At 41.4% G+C, this 20,579-nt stretch overlaps 1 protein-coding gene across 3 annotated transcripts in view; it reads left to right on the plus strand.

Moving 5' to 3' along the window:
- pdzrn3b (PDZ domain containing RING finger 3b) overlaps positions 1–12,651 on the plus strand; it is a 96,404-nt gene extending 83,753 nt beyond the window's left edge. For all 3 annotated transcript variants that reach the window (XM_029431902.1, XM_029431903.1, XM_029431904.1), the window contains 7 exons: positions 4,443–4,696; positions 6,594–6,678; positions 8,514–8,612; positions 8,755–8,817; positions 9,630–9,731; positions 9,896–10,012; positions 10,275–12,651. In XM_029431902.1, coding sequence (XP_029287762.1) covers positions 4,443–4,696; positions 6,594–6,678; positions 8,514–8,612; positions 8,755–8,817; positions 9,630–9,731; positions 9,896–10,012; positions 10,275–11,795 — 2,241 coding nt within the window. In that variant the 3' untranslated portion in view covers positions 11,796–12,651. The remainder of the gene's footprint in view (positions 1–4,442; positions 4,697–6,593; positions 6,679–8,513; positions 8,613–8,754; positions 8,818–9,629; positions 9,732–9,895; positions 10,013–10,274) is intronic.
- Positions 12,652–20,579: the final 7,928 nt, after the last annotated feature.

Here is a 20,579-nt window from a genome sequence, read left to right on the forward strand (position 1 = left end):
TATTAATTGAGCTGGATACACAGACGCCACTCAGCCTTGCTGCCAATTTGTCCCAGTGGCTAACCGCGGTACTGCAACACATGTTAGCATGTCTTGCTACCGTACTACCTAGAGTGGTAAACTAGCACTCCTTCCAAGGCCAAGGGGTATTTCATACTACATTGTGTTGTGGGATTACAGGTTACATAAAAAGCCCTGTTCATGAAAGCACATCCACTGTGTTCTATTGCCCCCCTGTGTGGAAACTGGTCCTGGACGCTATGCTCCAGCAACCCTGGTGTTACTCTAGCTCACAACACACAAGTCCTATCTTAAAAGCCTTTTCTCCTGTAATATTAAAAGTGAAACATGCTCTATTAAAATACAAACGATGAAGGATGAATCTGACCTCTGTGTTGCTTGACCAAGTATGTAAGCTAAAGTATCATATCCTACTGTATATGAAGCTATCAAGTGCATATTTTATGACCCTTTTACATATTTTAAAACAAGTGGACTGGAAGTATTAAAAAGTTAACTGTGGACAGCGTTTTCACCTACTCATGGAGCCAACCTTAGCTCAGTAAGCTGGTAAAGTCTGATTTTGTCTTCCTCTGTCTGAAATAAAGGACTTGTTTAAAACATTGAACTAGTAATCCTTAGTGGTAGAACTGCCGTCATTGTAAACAGTATATTTGGTTATAAGAACAGAAACTTGACAGGCATAGCAATAGCAACTAAGAGGGGGGCAGGGCTTGGCAAACGGTCACTTCTATTTTATTTGAACTTAGACTGATATTAGTGTTTATTTTTTGTAATCACGCATCTCATGAATAAGAAGCTGAATGTCAATGAGACTACCTGATTAAATAAGGAATAAATGAAAAGCTGAGGCACCCTATCTACCATAATACAAAGATGATAATGAAAGAGATTGAGCTCTCTGCCTGGCAGATAAGCATCTTTGGCAGCAGGTTAGCAATCACTGAATACACACACACACACACACACACACACACACACACACACACACACACACACACACACACACACACACACCAGCACCTCAAACTAGCTTGATTTGAGTTCCGTGGAAGATACCGCCCCAGGGCTCACCCCTGTTGCCCCTCATCATCACCCAGAAGGCTCAATACTGGCATAGATATCCCATGAAAAATGAAGGATCCTGGTGTGCTCTGAAGCAGCCTAAACCAGGGATCCAGGTTCCCAATTCCACTGTTGCTTTAGACGTCAAATGTGATATTTATATTATATATTTATATATTAATATAATTAAAGAAAATAGACCGTGAATAACAAAAGCTACAGCTGTGTAAATTCCTCACCAACCATGTACACACAGACGATTTCAACCTGATATTCCTTTAAGTAGGGTAAAATGGATTTAACAGAGAACTCTCAGAGGATGCACCAGAGGTTGACAGAGTAATTTCTGCGTGTCAGTCATCATTGTGTGTTGATATTGTGTCAACATGAACAGCTGCTTAAGTGTTTGGCAATTGCAAAGGTAAATCTATCCTTAGATTAGTTAAAGGGTAACATCTGTATTTTTCAACCTAGACCCTATTTTCCCTGTTTTTGTTACTAATGGGGACAACCATTTTTTAAATGGGTCCAGTATGAAGCGAAAGCGCTGCAGTCGCGAAAAAATCTGCACAATAAAATGTACAATAAAAGTGCTTGTTTTTGCCACTGATAGGCTAAGATTGTTATTGTAAGTATCTGACAGCTTTATGGAAAGGACCCTACATAGAAATAAGATGTTTTTATTTTCCTTTTACTTAATCTGGTCTATTTGTTATATTTTAGATAACATTAAGCTATGCTTTCTGTACTCCAACATAACAGACTCTTCCCAGCTCACCTCTCTCCAACTCTCCCTTCCGTTTCCACCGTAGTCTTTCAGCAACAAGTCACATTACATGATAACAAACGGAACAGAAAGGTAAAGAAAACCATTTCTCCATAGGGTCCTTTTTCCATAATGTTGACAGAAGCTTGTCAATCTGAGCCTGTCTGTGGCAAAATCGAGCACTGTACATTGTTAATGCGCTACATTTCAGCCCGTTGTTTTGTTCAGTACTGCACCACTTTCAGAAATGGTTGTCTCCATTATTCAATTAGACACAAAAACATGGGAAAATAGGGTCCAGGTTGAAGAATCCTGAGTTCACCATATTCAGAGTACCGAAACTGTTAAAGCCGGGTTTCTTTGGCTCATTACTGCATCAGCATGAGTTTTGTGTTCTTCACAAGCAGCTGAGCCGCGGCTGTGTTGAGGTACAGGGTTAACACAGCATAGTTGGAGAGCTCAGTGGTGGTGGAGCATTGTGTATTGTGTCAGGAGAGTGTTGTGTGTTTTTTCCCAGTGTGCTGCGAAGGGCCGCTCTGTGTCAGAGGTGAGCATGGTGAATGGAGGTCGTGGGACCCCCTCCACAGCTGGGAGGAGACTCTCCCCCCTCCCCATAGAGAGCACTGGGGCAGAATGCTCCGGGCCCAACAAGACGGGGGCTAAGGGCTTTGTCTCTGGTTCACTGCCTTCAAGTAGCCCCGGGATTCCTGGCAACCAGGTTTGACTGTTGGAGCCGGCATGCAGGGAGAATAAAGCACAAAGGCGCTTGTTTTCCTCAGCTGATGTACAACATCGTGGCTCGCTGTGGGAGACAAAGATGGTTGAGGATGTGAGGTCTCGTGTGATTTTAGGAAAGCTTATTACCGATACCAGGAGATAGGAATTCAGATGTCTTCTTTTATGTTGTGATGAATCGGTTGTTTCAGCTCACAGTCGAGGCCAGTTTCTTTCTTCGCAAGAGGGAGCGGTGGTCTTAAATCTCAAGGTTGTTTTTGTTTTTTTCAGTAGGATTTCTTCCATTAGTATTCCGTGGTACGATATTTTCTCAATGTCGAATTACTCCGAGCAAACTGCAAATAGATGAGCTATTAATTTTTGATGTAGAAGAAGTAGAAGTTTAAATCCGCAGAGATGATCCAATTATCCTGCAGGCCCAGGATTAGCATTAATCTGCTCTGGTTATTAGTGGGCACATAGCCTCTTCTGACTTCTGCATTAAGTAAATTTCCTCCTTTTCCTGCCTTCTTCGTCCTTCCTTTCAGCACACACTCACACTCACACACACACACACACAAGCCAAGTGCGTTTGGTTTCTATATGTACTCCTTTATAGAAATATGTACTCAGCTCTTACATTGTCTGGGTCAAAGTCAGGTTGTGCGCATATACGGAATTCATTCCCTGGAGGAGATTTAATAACGCTGCTACTCCTTATGTGCAGCATAACAGTTAAGTCTGCAAAGTGTGCCATGAATTCAAATGAGACAGCTATAGCCAGAAGGCAGGCACACCGACCAGCCAGCCCTGTGTTTATCAGAAAATGAATCCTCAAACACAGACTTGCATGCATGTTAGATTACATTACATTACATTATGTTAGATGTCAGGAGGAGTGAGAAGGGACACTAAAGATTCATGACACGCCTAATGATCTACAACTGAACTAGAAAGTAAGCTTTGAGCATGTGTGTGTCTGCCTTGGATTGGCAAGAGGAGGCAGCGAGTCTGTGAAATAAGAAGGGCCCCGGGCCGAGATCCTATCAAAGCTTTCCACACATCCAGGAATCACAAACCGGCAAAGTCTGTATGATGCGGTGATTGAAAGTGAAACAGCAGCTCTGTGTAAACCCTGATTAAATCAGAGGGCCAGTGTGATGACCCAGGATGCAATATGCTCGCAGGCGGCTGCAGGGGGACTCTTAAGGTCACTGGGTTAAAGCTTGGTTTGTATTTGTACGTCTCCCGCAGTATTTCTTTTTTGGAGAACTGAAAAGCAAAATCAAAATGTAATCCCCGCGCTCAGCTTGACATTTTGGACAGCATAGATCTGTGTGCAGACTTAAGTCTTCTTTATTTAATGGTGACACATTCCATTGAGAGCAGGGACTTTAGAGGGTCGGCGCTCGTCTGCCATCAGCAAACAGAGGCCTTAAGTGGCTCAACCCAACTTAATTAGCATCTTCTCCATGACACGCCGCAGCCTTTTGCTCAAATCAATCTCAGGTTAACGCACGGCACCCACGCCACTGTCTCTGATGGGAGGACAAATTTATCCTCTGCTGAGAAATTACTTAGCTAAATGAGGGCTAATTAAAGAGAGACTCATCCTAATTAGGGTCTTATTACACTTGGTCTGACTCTGACCCTGTAAACGAGCTGAGGCAGTAATGAGTCAACTCTCCAACAGAGCTTCATGTGAGGCCTTAATCATCTCAGATAATGATTACATCATTGGGGAATAATGAATATCCTCTTCAGTCGAAGAGCTCACAACAGCAAATTATTTCCTTCCTGTGTCTTCTCCATCAACTAACCATATAATATCCTTAACAAAAGTTGATGATTTGTTTCTCTCTGTGTTCTCTTCCAGGTCAATGGCAAGGACCTCTCCAAGGTCACCCACGACCAGGCAGTGGAGGCCTTCCGCACCGCAAAGGAGCCCATCATGGTCCAGGTTCTGCGCCGAGCCCCGCATCCCAAAGTGGCCGGCCAGGCTGGTGACTCCCAGGTGTCGGACATCAGCACCCAAACAGACATCACCCTCCAACACATCATGGCCCTTACAAAGCTGTCTCCCTCCTCACCCCCCATGACGCAGCTGGAGGAGTATCTGCTTCCAGAGGAGTAAGTACCAACTCAGTTCATGAAAAACTAGAGAGAAAACCCTGCTAATACGAGTAGATGGCGTAAATACTGTATCGATAAGTCATTATTTTCCCCCAGCAATTCATATCTGTCCTTGGTGTAGGACATGACACCAAGGCCTATATTTCACACACCATGTATGGAGTCTATTTGAGGCCTAATGTACTGTGGAAAACTCTTCCTGGGCGTTCTAGTAATGTAACACACATGGGGGTATGGCCAACAGAACACATCTGCTGTTCTGTTATGAGAGTCCTAACTATATTATATTAAGGTTTTGGAAGTGTATGTTAAGCCTTTCAAAATACACATTTTAACCTGTTTTTATGGGAACAGTGGAACTTGCCTATTCTCATTTTCCTTTTTCTTACTTCAGGAAACAGCACTGAGTGGGGAAGAAAACAATGTTGGGTCAGACTTACATTGTTTGGCCTGTACACACACTGTTAAGACCAGTTAGATGCAGGCCCATACCTTTAATATTACATTTCTTAAAAGTTAATTTAATTGTATAACCTAAATGTATTTTTTTTTGGATAAGATTAACCCCATTTCAACAGCAAGAGAAACAAATCTAAAATGATGTAAAATGTTAATTAAAACCCTTTCATTCATGCCCCTACATATACAAACACACACACGCACACACACACGCCCTCCTCCACTTTTTCCTAGTATGTGACATTAGATAAAGAACACATAAATAGTATCTTCCATGACAATAGACATTCATGATTGCTCAGGTAGCCACGATGTATTGGCTCCACAAGGCTGCAGCAGACAACAGCGATGCATGGAAGAAAGAAAAGCTGCCTCATTCTTTTAAATGTGGCCTTGAGAATGTGCTGAAGCAGCAAAACTGTTGAAGCTGGCTAAACTTTTGCCTGGACGCAATGCAGCTCTTACTGTAACATGAATGCTGTATCTCTACTGTTTACATCACAATCGTTTGATGTGAAACAGGAAAAAATCAGGAAATCGCGCTGAAAGAATGACCTTAATATATTTTTCTATCATTCGACTAATAGATTAGTTAATACATTTTTGCAGCTCTACTATTACATAAACCATCACTTCTGTATTGTATTTCAGCACAGCCTCTTGCATTGGTTTGATCTGAACACTCACTTAGGCTTAATTTAATTTAGTCGTTTCTGACTTAAATTTGATTCTGATTTTGAGCCCAAATCTACACAAACAAAATCTATCTGGGCGGTATTCTGTCCTCTGGTGCCTTGCTTTGTGAAAAAATCATTTTAACCACCATCATTTAAATCCACTTGAGACGATACAGGAAGTCTTTGGTGTCAGAAAAACAATGTTAAAAAGGTCACTTCACTCTCAGAGACACAGTCAGACCTTTCACCTTAATAGTTAATTAGGAGCGCGATACCTCATCTTCCTCTCCAGACCACACAGCTGTGATCACGCAGGATGTGTCTGAAGTTTGAAGGGAAAATGTCCCGTCACTTACTGGAGATGACAGCTCCTCCAGGGCACACAGATGCATTAAATTGATGGTTTATGCATATTTGCATATTCCCAAATTGCAAAGAAATCTTGTGTGTGTGTGTGTGCGTGCATGCTGTCACGCCCTGGAGCTCAGAGAGTTAGGCTACATTCTCCACCCCGTGGCGGCAGCAGTTGCCCTTTAATGAGTGATTGTGATTCCTTTAATTGATTTCCGAGTCAAATTAATATCACTGCATGTTAATTTGCGATTACCCTCCGGATGTAGCTTCAATATATCTGATTCAAGAGCGATTTCAACATTTATTTCTTATTACCTCTTCTCTCCTTCTCATTTAATCTTTCAAACTCTGGGGTAAATTAAATCCTTATTGCCAAATGTGTGCGTCTTTTCTTCTTTTCTCAGGCATCCTCCACATGCATACTTTGACCCCAATGACTTCCTGGAGGTCATACACCAGGACATAGAGCGTGAGGAGCTGGAATACGAGGTAAACATCAACTTCTCTTACTCCCCTCTCAATGAAGATCTACATTCAGACAGTAGTGCATCATTGCTACATAAGTAGACCCAAGGTCGCCCCTGTGTCTCCAGTCCAATGGCCTTGCTAGCCGCAAGTCCCGATATATCAGCGTTATTGATGGGGCACTCTCTCTCCACATGTAGGCCAGACAGGAATCGAGTTGCTGGTTTGTTCCAGCAGATGCACAACGGTGACATCATTACTTATTAGTGACAAGGCCTAATAAGTCTTCCTCGGCTAGTGGATAATTAGATGGCACAGATAATAGCTCTGCAGTGATGAATCTGATGATGCATGCTAACAATGCCTGGAGGAGGCCATGATGAGGCCACAATCAAGCCTCCGTTGGGCTCCTTCAGTGACCTCCGCCGACCCTGACACCCCCTCCAATTAAGCCCAAGCCACCTACTGCTTGATATTAATAATATATACGAAGGAGCTATGAGGCTGAGACCAGAAAGGTGAAACTCTGGGCGGCTAACAGCAGATGCACAGCAGACAAACACGGGGAAACTTGAAGGAGATGTTTTCTCAGCAATATGAAATAGATATTAAACACTAGCTTTAAGCAGTTTATGATACATTGTTAAAACTTATTGTTATTTATTTCTTTACAACACTCAGGATAACAGAATTGTTGACGGTTTACACTGACTTCATAATGTTTCTAATGTTAGTCATGTTGAAAATGTGCCTAATTCAGTGAAATGCTTTGTTTTTCAGCAGGTTTAAAAATAATAGTTTTGAGACTTACGTTAATTTTCTTCCTTGCCTGGCATCTTGTCAATGCCGTACAGTTGCCAGGCAACAAGCCAAGACTCCAGGAACCAGTTGACCAGCCGTTCCTAAGTTCAAAGCCGAGTTATAACACAAGTGAAACTTACCTCAAAAAACTGTGAATCTGTGTGATCGGATTTGTAAACCGTGTCCTCAGATTCCCAATTCCCTTAAGTACATTCTTCTTATGATATTTGCATACGTTTACTTGAATACAACATTTACGCCAATTGGAGTATTTTTTATTATTGTAGTATTGCTACCTTTATGTAACTACCACTGAGAACAGCTCAAGTATAAAAGTATTTAGACTAACAAATGTACTATATGGGAATAATATGGTCTCTATAAACTCACTACACTGCATGATCGGATAAAACTCCCCGTTGTAATATTACAGTACCATATTAAATTGATAAGTAGATAAAAATTGCTAGAAATACAGTAAGTTCATTATATATGTAGGCCTGCTATTCAGTACCACTAGACTCATTATAAGTTCCCTTTAGAAATATTCTAGTGACACAATAGCAGATAAAATTCCACAAAGTACAGTAAGGTCATATTGAGTGCCATGATTATAAAATGGGTAGTTTTTCTCGCGGATTTCCCAAATTGTCAAACTATTCCTTTAAAAAATAGTCTTCGGTATTCAGGTGTGGCTCCGTTTTTTGGGGGGTTTAACCCTCGCAGAGCCTGTCCTCTGCCCTCGAAGAACAGCCCCGTTCGTATCTTTATCTGTATCTGGGAGATTACAGGTGTTGACAAGTGAAAAACGGCACTCTGCCCATCTGCAGTCCACTGCATCATCGCTCATTCTGTCAGCGGGCCTCTAAGAAAGCCAATGGCTTCCCCGCGTCCAGCTGAAAGATCCATTACAGTGATTGATGGATCTCTGTTGCTCCATGATCCCATTTCCTAGTCCGTATATTCAATCCAGTCCAGAAAAACATGAACAAATATACAACCATATTATACTCAATCTTGAAAAAAAAGGATATTAATTTGTGCATTTATCTCACCAGGAAGTGGATTTGTACCGAGCCAATATCCAAGACAAGCTCGGCCTGACGATCTGTTACAGGACTGATGATGAGGATGAGGCTGGAATCTACATAAGTGAGGTATGTGGTGAAGGGGAGCTCAGGGACTGCTGGGACTGTCAGCGGTGATGATGTTCTCTGTAACTCACCAGAAATGTCAAATCTGATCCCAGAGTTGACAGAGTAAATCAGTAATAATCTCTTTTATTCCCTTCTTCTTTAGATTGATCCAAACAGCATTGCTGCAATGGACGGCAGAATTAGAGAAGGGGACAAAATAATTCAGGTAAAATCACTGAAATCTCAGCAGTTTCACTTGTTTCGTTAATATTCAGTTTATGTATAGGACTCAATTTCTTGCTTGTAAATGAATATATATAATATATATGAACAATATTGAAAAACATGGTAAGACTTTCTATGCCTTTCTATGTTTCCATGCCTATAGCACTGTATAATTATCGTTATAAGCACATATAAATATTCATAAAGCTTTGAAACAATAATCGTAGCACATTATGAAGCATTTCATAATGACTTATAAGTATCTTAATGCTTTGCTGGTCACTCATTGACATTTAGACAATTTAGATTTAATTATATTTTTTCACTTTAATTCAAGCAAACAATGACCACGTATAGTGACTTATAACCAGCTTGTAATGTATCATATCTCGCATACCTCAGAATAGTTCATAGGTAATTCATTATTATAAATGTATTATAATGTTTTACAACTGGGAGTTATAATACGCTTTGATCCTTGTCAGTGACTGACCAGCAATTATAAAGCATTATGATACTTGACCTTAAAAGTCATTATAAAATGCTTTATGTGTTATGATTATTGTTATAAAACATTATGAATAAATATGAGTGCTTATAACTATAATTATGCAGTACTTTAAGCAGATTATAACACATTATTGGTATCTTTATAATGCATTATATACTTTGGAGTCATAGAAAGTGTTACCAAAAACAATACTTTACCTATGTTAAGAACTTTAACTAGTGGTGGTTAGAGTTAAATGAAGCATATATGTACAAATTTAAAGAGTACAAACAATATTGCAATATTTCCTTTTATTTCCCAAGATCAATGGTGTTGAGATCCAGAACCGAGAGGATGCTGTAGTGCTGCTGACCAGTGAGGGGAACCAGAACATCACTCTGCTGGTGGCCAGACCAGAGATCCAGGTAAACATTTCATGTTAAAACCTCCTTTAATCACTTTTGGAACCAAAAATAAAGTCATTCAAATGCAATTCCCACAAACAACAGTAAGACTTTCAATGGTAGATGTTCCAACCTTTTTGAGTAAAAGTTCTAATGAGGCGTCTCTTCTCCCCACTGCCTCTCAGCTGGACGAGGGCTGGATGGATGATGACAGGAACGACTTCCTGGATGACCTCCACATGGACATGCTGGAGCAGCAGCACCATCAGGCCATGCAGTTCACTGCCAGCATGCTGCAGCAGGTACACACACACACACTCACAGCGGGTAGACGTAAACTAGCACAATCAATCTGCACAAACACATATGTTGTTCTATAGATTACTTTGGTCGAGCCAATTCTGCCGCAGGTAACAGCTGTTTTTGGCAATTTAGTTTTTCTCAGCAATATATGACAAAGCACATGCTCATTGCCAAACCTTTATGAAGCCTTTGTTAAAGGGCCTTTTCTTTCCCCTTAGATGCAGCTCTATTTCTGAGTGTTTCTGTCTTCTGTTTTTACAGAAGAAGCACGAGGAGGATGGAGGCACCACAGACACAGCCACTCTGCTGTCCAACCACCACGAGAAGGACAGCGGGGTGGGTCGCACGGATGAGAGCACGCGAAACGATGAGAGCTCGGAGCAGGAGAACCTCTGTGACGACCAGACCACGGCCTCCAACACGCTGGGCAGCTGCAGGAAGCTCACCTATAGCCAGGACACCCTCGGCAGCGCCGACCTGCCCTTCAGCAGCGAATCGTTCATCTCTGCAGACTACGCCGACGCTGACTTTCTGGGCATCCCGGCTGACGAGTGCGAGCGCTTCAGGGAGCTCCTGGAGCTGAAATGCCAGATGAGGAACAGTGGAGCCCAGGGTTTGTACTACCAGGGCAGTCAGGACCAAGAGGGTGTGGACAAAGAGCTGGAGATGCTCAACGAGGAGCTGCGCACCATCGAGCTGGAGTGCTTGAATATCGTCCGTGCTCACAAGATGCAGCAGCTGAGGGACCAGTGCCGCGAGTCCTGGATGCTCCACAACAGCGGCTTCCGCAACTACAACACCAGCATCGACGCACAGCGCCATGAGCTCTCGGACATCACAGAGCTGCCGGAGAAATCCGACAAAGACAGCTCCAGCGCCTACAACACTGGCGAGAGCTGTCGCAGCACCCCTCTAACGTTGGAGCTTTCTCCAGACAACTCGCTCCGACGAGGAGCAGCTGAGAATCAGGGTCCGGCTGGGGCGTCTGGCTCCACCAGCTCCAACGGCAGGAACCTCAAACCTCCCCAGTCCCCTGTACAAGAAGCTAGTGGGCCCAGCCGGAGCAGAAGCTCCTCCAAGGATCCAGATGCAGCCCTACAGCCTACCTCTCCTTGCTCTCAGCAGGCTGAGAGCAAGGAGAGGAAGATGGGAGAGTCCAGCTTTTCCCAGCCGCATTCGCCGTACAAGCATGCCCACATCCCCGCCCATGCCCAGCACTACCAGAGCTACATGCAGCTGATTCAGCAGAAATCAGCTGTGGAGTACGCCCAGAGCCAGATGAGTCTTGTCAGCATGTGCCGGGACCCCATCAGCGGCGGCGACCTAGATCCAAAGATGGAATGGAAGGTGAAGATCCGCAGTGACGGCACACGTTATATCACCAAGCGACCCGTCCGTGACAAGCTGCTGAGGGAGCGGGCGCTGCGCATTCACGAGGAGCGCAGCGGCATGACCACGGACGACGACGCCATAAGCGAGCTGAAGATGGGCCGCTACTGGAGCAAGGAGGAGAGGAAGCAGCATGCAGTTCGCGCCAAAGAGCAGAGGCAGCGCCGCGAGTTCATGAAGCAGAGCCGAGCCGATTGTCTGAAGGAGCAGTCCGGCGCGGAGGACAAAAAGGAACCCAACATCATCGAACTCAGCCACAAAAAGATGATGAAAAAGAGGAATAAGAAAATATTTGACAACTGGATGACTATCCAGGAACTGCTGACCCACGGTACCAAGTCACCAGATGGCACAAGGGTTTACAACTCAATTCTGTCTGTGACCACAGTCTAAGTCCTGCTCTCAGTGTGATGGACTGTACATAGGACACTACCAGTTGGGGTAGAGATTCCTGCCTCGTTCAATGTGGCAACATTTTGTAAATAGGAAATAAAGAAAGCCTTTCCTGGACGAACATTTTCCACCACCGCAGTGAAGAGAAGGTCTTTATAACGACGGTTGGACTCGACATGAATGGGACATGGCTATGAGGATGATTTTGGAAACTTTTTTTCCAATTCTTTCAATAACCTTTTCGACCTTTGTGCTTGCTCTTTTGACACTTTTTGGAAACAAAGACACAATATGTGACTTTTTTGGAAGGTTTTGAAAGTGTGTAAAGACCGTGTGCCATACATAAATAAACAGCCAGCATTTACACTATTTTACATTATTTTGTTCGTACTATATATCTCTTATCAGTATTTTTACTGTTATGCATACGTAATGCTTTTATGGAAACAATGCTATTTTCCTGTAAGCTAGAACACGTAATCCTTTTCAAAACGTCTTTTGTAAATTAAAAAATAATTTTTTTGTAACAAATTCACTTTTTTAGTTTTAATTTCTCACTAATGGTGCTGATTTCCCAAAGTTAATACCACCAGCGATGTACCATCTGTTAAATAATGTGGAGGACGTCATGACGTGATATCATTGTGTATGTACGTGTCTTTAGAGAAAGATGTTTCTCACGTTGAAATTGAAATGTCTGTGTTTGTTAAAGCACGCATTGTAGTCGCTTTTGCTTTCTTAGGGTTTCATGTATTGGACAGAATAACAGCGTAACAAATCCTTAGTTAGCCACACAATTTGATGTCTTGTAAAATGAGAGAAATAATAAATTATTGTTTTATATATGATGAGCTTTCAAATGTTGTTGCAATTTGTCATTTGTAAGAGTTGTTGGATCACCAAAAATATGACCAGACAAGGGGAAGAAGAAGCCTGCACATAATGTCACAAAATGTCACAAAATGTATTTTATATAGAGACTAGTTACACTATAATTGTAGTAGTAGTAATAATAATAATAATAATAATAATAATAATAATAATAATATAATAATTGTGAACATTTCTGATTATTTTGAATAATTATTTCTTCCACCTTTTATTTCTGTTTTTCTGTGTGTGTGTTGTTTGCACATCCATAATTGTACATTATTATTATTATTATTATTATTATTATTATTATTATATAAGTTTGTCATTATAATTACTTTTTTTTTCATCACATTGGCAGAAATGGGCATCCATAGTTTGCAGATGTTTTCACTTATTTTTGGCTAATTTGATATCACCAAACTCCATGAGCCAATAACAATGAGGTGTAACTTCTCTCTCTTTAACAATAAGCTGCAACAAAACTAATAGGAGAGTCTGCAAGATGTCGATCTAACACAATCTACATGCCCACACAGGCCGCAGAAGAGGTCTAAGGAGGCAAGTGTGTGTGTGTGTGTGTGTGTGTGTCTTCAAAATAAAATCTGCCTTTTTTATTCCATATCATACCCGGAACATCTACTACTTCAAATTCCCAGTAAGACAAACAATCCAAAGATGGACAAATAGTTTTACAGAATGTAAAACAGCACACAACTTCTCTCCATACAGTCTTATAGAGCACTACTGAGTGTGGAGGGTCCAATAATCCATCAGGGTGGTCCATGTGACAGAATACCCACAAGGGCAAATGTTGGATTCACGTCTAATCCAATATGAAATCAGTTTCCTGCTGGTGCTTGTTCAATACTACTGTTGTGGAGTTTAACATTGGCTAATGAAAGCCCTCTTTGCTTTCTTGTTTAGTGCATATTTAAATATAGGATATGCATTCTTAATGGCATCACAGAATCAGACATTCTGTTCATGTAAACATGCCAACTTGTAATGATAGCAGATTAGCTGTGTCTGTGTTTCATGTCAGAGCCCATTGGTGACATGATGTAAGGCTAATAACATCAATTAATCCAATCAGCAGAGATGCCTGCTGTCCAGATCTGGTGGTTAAGGGCTAACAAAAAAGATATTCTTAGTTTTCTCTTGTCATTATCGACAGTCTTTCCCTCACATGGATTTTGCAGTGGTGGCTTCCCTCCATCCGCTTTAATTGCTTTTACAAAGTGGTCCATCAGTTCACAATGAATATGTTGTTTTATGTTGGGACCAAGTTGGACGTGATGCTGGCACGAGTCTCCCTCACATGGCGATATCTGTGCTAATGGTTTATTTATCTGACTCAAGACTCCCACCATCTGTTAGAGGGAGCTCGTGCCCTCAGTCCCATATGATCCTTCATTAGTGAGGACAAAGGCAGCCCAGACTGCTGATACACTACTTTTGTCATCTCACCTCCATGAAACGCGCCTTTTGTTTTTTACGAGGCAACAACAATTAGGGCGACATTAATATGCATTTAGTTTGTTATTCATACTCGAGCCGATTTGCAAATTAAGTACTAAGGTGTTAGACCTGTATTCTTTTCAAATCACACACTCTAATCAGAATGTAATGCTCTAATTAGGTTGAGCTTAAAGCTGCACTCAATATCTTTATGTTAACGATGGGTCAATTGACTGTGCGATGTGACAAACCTGCATAGAGCTACCATCTGACTCAGATTTCCGCAGCTCTACGGAGCATTTTAGTGTCTTTCAGCTCATTGTTTTGGATATACAGCCCCTGTCTTTACTGTTTTGTTTTTCCCCATTTTCATCAACCTCTCTTTCATCAGCAAAGAACTATGTACCAGCCGGCCATAACGACAAATGCATTTTGCAACTAGCTAGTGATTGTAGTGAAGCAATATTTCCTCTCAAAGTTGGTAGAGACCAAAAAGTAGTTAAAAGAAGAGTCAATATGGGCCTCCATCTGTTGGATTGCCAGAAATACGACTCCAAATAAATGTTGATAACAACACGTTGCTGTATTTTGCTCATTCAGACACTGTAGCAACATGTTCACAGATAAAAGGTGGACTGTACTGTGTGTACAACAGATGTAATGAGACACAAATAAGACAGAAGTTCTAATAAACAGTATTCTATATTACTGCAGCTTTCACTTCTGTTGATGTGCGGAGCAGATATTTTGGATTTTGAGGTAGGGGTTGGGGGCGTTCTCTCAACTTTCTGAGTCGGAAATCTGATTTCAGGGGACAAAAGGAAATAAATCTCTTTGTCATGGCCACTGACGTTAAAACTCTCAACTACCCCTTACCCCAAAATGTCCCTCCCACATGCAACTCATAAAACTGCAACAACCATTTGCAGGGATTATGTGAAACAAAATACATTTTAAAGGGTTGTGTTTTTTTTTATCAAACTCTTCAGTTTGTATTATTTGTCCGACCTGGAAGTTCACGCATTCCACTCTTCATCCATTTTTAAATCTGCCTCACTTAAGGGGGATGATTATGATAATGAGAGCAGCCCAGGGTGCAAGCTCAGCCTCTTCCTCTACGTCTGGTAGAGTATAATTGATTATTCCTCTATAGGCCTGAGCGAACCCAAGCCCTGTGATTTATGTCTGGGTACAAGTCTGTGTACAATAATGGGAGATAACAATATGGCATGCAAGGCAAACAAAAAGCTCTAGCAATCAATTCTGGGATGCCCCCCCCCCCCCCCCCCCCAACACAGAATGCTTAGAGATTAGTCGATCACATACTTGTCTGTACAACCCCCATGTATTTTTATTATCTTAGGGGATGAAAGTGTTTGTCTCCCCGCCCGTTTGACAGTCCTGTGTTTGGGCTGGAGAGTGGGACTCATCAGTTTATATGTCAGAGCGGAGAACAGACCGACATTCCAGTGTGCTCATCCATTAACTGATAAGGAGGCGGCTCCTCTGATTCCCTGTGGGGACTGAGAAGCACTGAAGGGCTCGACCAGCCCAGTCATCATCCCTCACATATTTAAAAGTAGACTGTCATATTTATTTTTGACAGATGACACTGGAACTCAATCCAGAGAACCATTTGTTGCACGTCTTAGTAAAAAGTCCACTTGTAGTCTCTGATCTTTTGCATGACCTGAATTAAAATAAGCACATTTGTATTTTACCTCGGAGGCACCGTAGCTCCAGCAAGTTCAGCAGGTGCAGAGACTGTGTTAGCACATCTCACATCTTGGATTAAAGACAACGAGCTGCTGGATAAACAGAAAGAAATGCTGAACCACGTTTTCACACATGTCTGAACATCAGTCAAAAAGATTATACTTAGATGTGGAGGCATGTCCTCAGAGCTTTTTAGTCCTCTGACCTCGGAATATTTTCTTCCAAAAAATGTGATATTCACAATAAAAATGCAAAACTGCACCCAGAAGAATATTGCTGAGGTGAAACTGGAGCTCAGCATGAAAATATCGCAAAATATTACTTTCTAACTTGAGGCAAAACATTTCCAGCACTCATAACTAATTAGAAACATTTTTGGATACCATTTTTGTCATATCTTCAATAGTGATTTGGTGTATTTCCCCCCTAAATGTAATTTATTAAGGTTACAACAATAACCTCACTAGATATTAACATCAATAGTGTTTTGGTTTTATAAAAAGTAATTAACTTTCCCCTTTGAACTGAAGAAGTTTTTGTGAATAAAAATACAACAAAAACCTTGTTATGTTCTGTAAAATAGAACATTACCTCAAACATGGGTTTCACAGAGGTCCCGAAAGACGATATGAGTCTTTAGAAAGAAAACATTGCAAAACCTGCGTACTAATGCATGACTCTGTAAAGAACTGTAAATTACTTTTATCTGCATCTTGACTGAATTCATCTTTCACGCTGCCTGCAATAATGTCAAACTTGTCAAGAATGAAATACAAGCGTCAGCTGGGGATGGTTTTGAAGAAGTGACAACTTCACTGCATTCTACAGCGTTTTATCACTATTATTTCAATCCGGAGCAATGTGTTTGTTTGCTGTGAAACCATACGTGACAGGATAGATGAGCAAAACTACAAAGGTCCTAAATATATCACATACATAAAAATGAATAATAAAACCCGCCATCTATTCTGATTTATCACAAGTACGCAATGGAACAACACAGAGACATTACAATGATTAATGGCAGGAGAGGAACGCAGAAACATGTTGTTGACCTGCACGAGATAACATGCAACACCCTGACTTATCAGTTAGAATAATAGTCTTAGATCAGAAGTAGAATAGGGCTCATGCTGTCATTTTCATTGACTTGTCAACAGAGTCAAGCATATTCCCAGTCGCCCAGTCAATTCAAACCAATGGAGTACGAAGTGACACAGATTTGTATGTAAAAAGGTTAAAGAAGTAGAACCTTTCACTGATATTACCTACTAAAACAAAATAAAATAAATGGAAATTCGATGCTTGAGGGTTTTATTTCTCATTTTAATTGAAAAGCTGGAGACACCAGCTGCAATGACCCCTTCCCCTCCCTTCTTGTGGCGCCCATGCTCGGACCACACCCATCTTCGGAATTCGACCTTCATTTTGAAGAAGGTCAACTACACAGACAGTTTTCCTGACTGCATCTTGCGACTCATTGCGGTGACAAATTCTGAGTGAGCCGACGCTTTTATTTCATTGTTGTATCAAGTTTGACATTATTGCAGGCAGCATGAAAGATTAAGTCAGTCAAGATACAGACAAAAGTCATTTACAGTTCTGTTCAGAGTTGTGCTTAAGTATATAGGGTCCCCACTACCCGAGACAGACAGACAGGCAGACAGACAGACAGACAGACAACTGAGCAACTGAAAATGGAAAATTTGGAGAATTTCTACTAACATGACGTCACACAAATGGGCCATATAAGTGACAACCCTGTGCTAATCGCAGCAACGCCTGATTTGAGCTAAATGCTCACCTCACCATGCTGACGTGCTACTTAGCACTAAACACAAGTACAGCTGGGGCTGATCGGAATGTCATTTATTTTGCAGATATTTAGTCATGAAACTAAGTATTGAATGAAATTTTAAGACACTAACAGCAACAAGATCTGAGGAAGAGAAAATAAAGAATAGGGTGCCGGGAAAAAATGTGATATGAAAGTTCAGATTCCCCATTAACTCCGACCTTCACAGTGGTCTGAAACAAGTGTATGGTGGCAACATGATTGTCTGTAGTGGGGCCTGTGGGCTGCTGATGCTCCTGTCTTTGAGTTGTTTCTTTGCACTTTTACTCAAAGGTCAGGAGAGGTAATAAGCCAGCAAGAGTCCGGTCAGCTAGAAGAGCGGCTGTGTCGCTTAACCTTCCCCTTAACCAGCCAGGAAGAACTTTAAAAAATGACACAACATTGATTACAAATGAATCCAGACACCTCATTTATTCACTCAACACAAAACAAATACGTTTTTTGCACACCATACCTCACATTTTGCATTCATTAACTTCATTTGAAAACGTTTTTGTCTCATCTTCTTACATTTTTTCCAAAATGCGAGCCAGGTCTTTGACTGCTAAAGACATATAAATGTCCCTAACTACGTATTTGACCCTTGCATGGTCTTGTTAGCTTCAAAGGCCCCTTTGCTTGTGTTTTGTTTATGGCCCAGCGGAGCCATAACTCACAGTGCTCCGTCCTCCCACAGCTCGTCCCTCTCTGCTCAACTATTCTCACAGCGCAGTTTCCTGGGTCAGATCGCATGAACCTCTATGGCTCCCTTTTTTATTGGTTAACAGCTAATTTATCCATTATACACATTCCAAATTATAGGCTTCAGTCAGCAGGATGGCGGCAACTGAACAAGGAAGGAGAGAAGGAGCGAAAGAAAGGGAAAGACGTGCTGTCATTCTTCTGTGCCACCACAGTTCCCACTGGATCCAAAGGATTTACCTCAGCCTTATGCACAGCGTATCAGTGCTCATGTTCAAAGAGATAACACCAACGTCATTAAGTGTTAAGTACAGCACTGTCACAACAGGCTGACTTCATGAATGTAGAAAAAACACCAAGAGATGAGCAGATTGGAGTTTTGGTTACAGAGATTGTACACAGAAAATGTGCTGTGATCAAAACTTTGGAGGCTCTGCCCGCAGTGGTGTACGTCTTTGGACTGACATACAAATTAAGTTCAATGTCCAAGTGTCCAAATGACACAACAGAGCTTTTCACTGTTTTTCACTGCCTGAGAAGCACTTTTCAGGCAGATTTATTTACTTATTGAAACCCGAAAGCAGATTGTCAATGTTACATCTTCTAGTTATGATTATACACATATAGTGCCCAACGGACAGAAACAGAGACAGAGACCCTTAATAACCAGTACTGCTTATTGATTGTAATGGGCCATTGAATCTTTTTTTGGAAAACACAGCATCTTCGGTGGTGACCTGCACCAAGCTGGAAAGTGGGTGTAACTAAAAGAGTCCAGTCACATCCCATAAATAAGAAACTTTAAAATTGTCATGCTACACTGATGGTGAAACCTCATGGACGTTCTATAAGTGTTTCTTATAAAACGTCCTGGACAAGATAAAGACTTCTAGAGATTGCCGAGTGCATTTACTTCCAATCAACATTTTGGTATCGGTTTCTTTCCGAGATATATGAGATGATTGGTACCACTCGGTGCGGAATCTAGAATGAAACCGGAGCCAAAAGGTGATTAGTTGATTAGCGCTAGTCGCCAAGAAAATGGTTACACCACGTAACATCGACATTGGAAACCACAACTTGTTGTTTTGTCTATTAATGTGCAGGAGTATTAAAAAGAAGGCGCAACATCTTCAGAGGTGTTGGTAGGCATTATTTGAACTATTGACAGAGCCAAGCTAGCTGATGTTTCCCCGGGGTCATCCCTATGTTCCCAGTGTCCTATCTTGATATAAACTAACATTGTAATAGATTTGTAAGGGCTATCTTCGCAGTTCAGAAAAAAGAATCCTGTCTTGCCTGCAAATTGGAGGCTGTAGGTTTCAAGAAGTACAACGTCATTAGCTTATAAGCGGAAGGTGGGTGATTTCAATATGCATAGAGAAACATACATTGCTGAGAACAAAAACAGTCTTGTTAATGTGTCCATATTACGAGGATATTAAGCTGGGGAACATAGGACCCTGGGAACATAGATACGCCCCTGTTTCCCCCTGCTTCCTGTGTTTATGTTAAGCTTGGCTAATCGCCTCCTGGCTGCAGTTCCGTACCTAATGCCTCCCTCAGGACGAACTTTGAACTTCAATTCTGATTAGTATGTTTTTGGTTCCATCCCACAATTTTATATTGTGGGTACAGTGGACATTGTTAGCAAGCCTTTAGACTGTTAGTGCTTCAACAGCCTAAATCCCTAAGTGGGGATACAAAATAGTGCGGTCCTTATGATTTAGATAACTTGGCCTTTGCAGGAACGATTTTTCTGTTGGGTATTTTTACTTCTTAGCCCTAAGTTTTCAAAGGTTTTAAGGTTTAAAACACATACAACTTTAAGCCTTTCAGAGCCCTTGATGATTCATATGACCATGTTGAACTTTTTTCTTAATCTAAGGATTATAATGGCAAAGGACTTTAAATCTGCACCTCTGAGAGTTCTACAAGTTAACGATGTAATACGCTGAATTAAATGATGGTGAAATTAAACTGCTCCTCGTTTTCAAAGGATCCCCGCCAAGGGCTCCACTTTGAGAACCACTGGAGTAATGAATTAGAATCTCAGCGTGATACGAGCCGCAATTGAAAGACTTCACTAAGAAATCATTTTCAGGTGCTGAAAGAATCATGTGCTCAAACCGTATATATAAAAAAGACATCAGTGATTTTGTTTAAATGAACATTATCCTCTAACATTCGTACAGTGTATG

Source organism: Cottoperca gobio, chromosome 5 (genome assembly GCF_900634415.1).
Source record: "Cottoperca gobio chromosome 5, fCotGob3.1, whole genome shotgun sequence".
Classification (NCBI taxonomy): domain Eukaryota; kingdom Metazoa; phylum Chordata; class Actinopteri; order Perciformes; family Bovichtidae; genus Cottoperca; species Cottoperca gobio.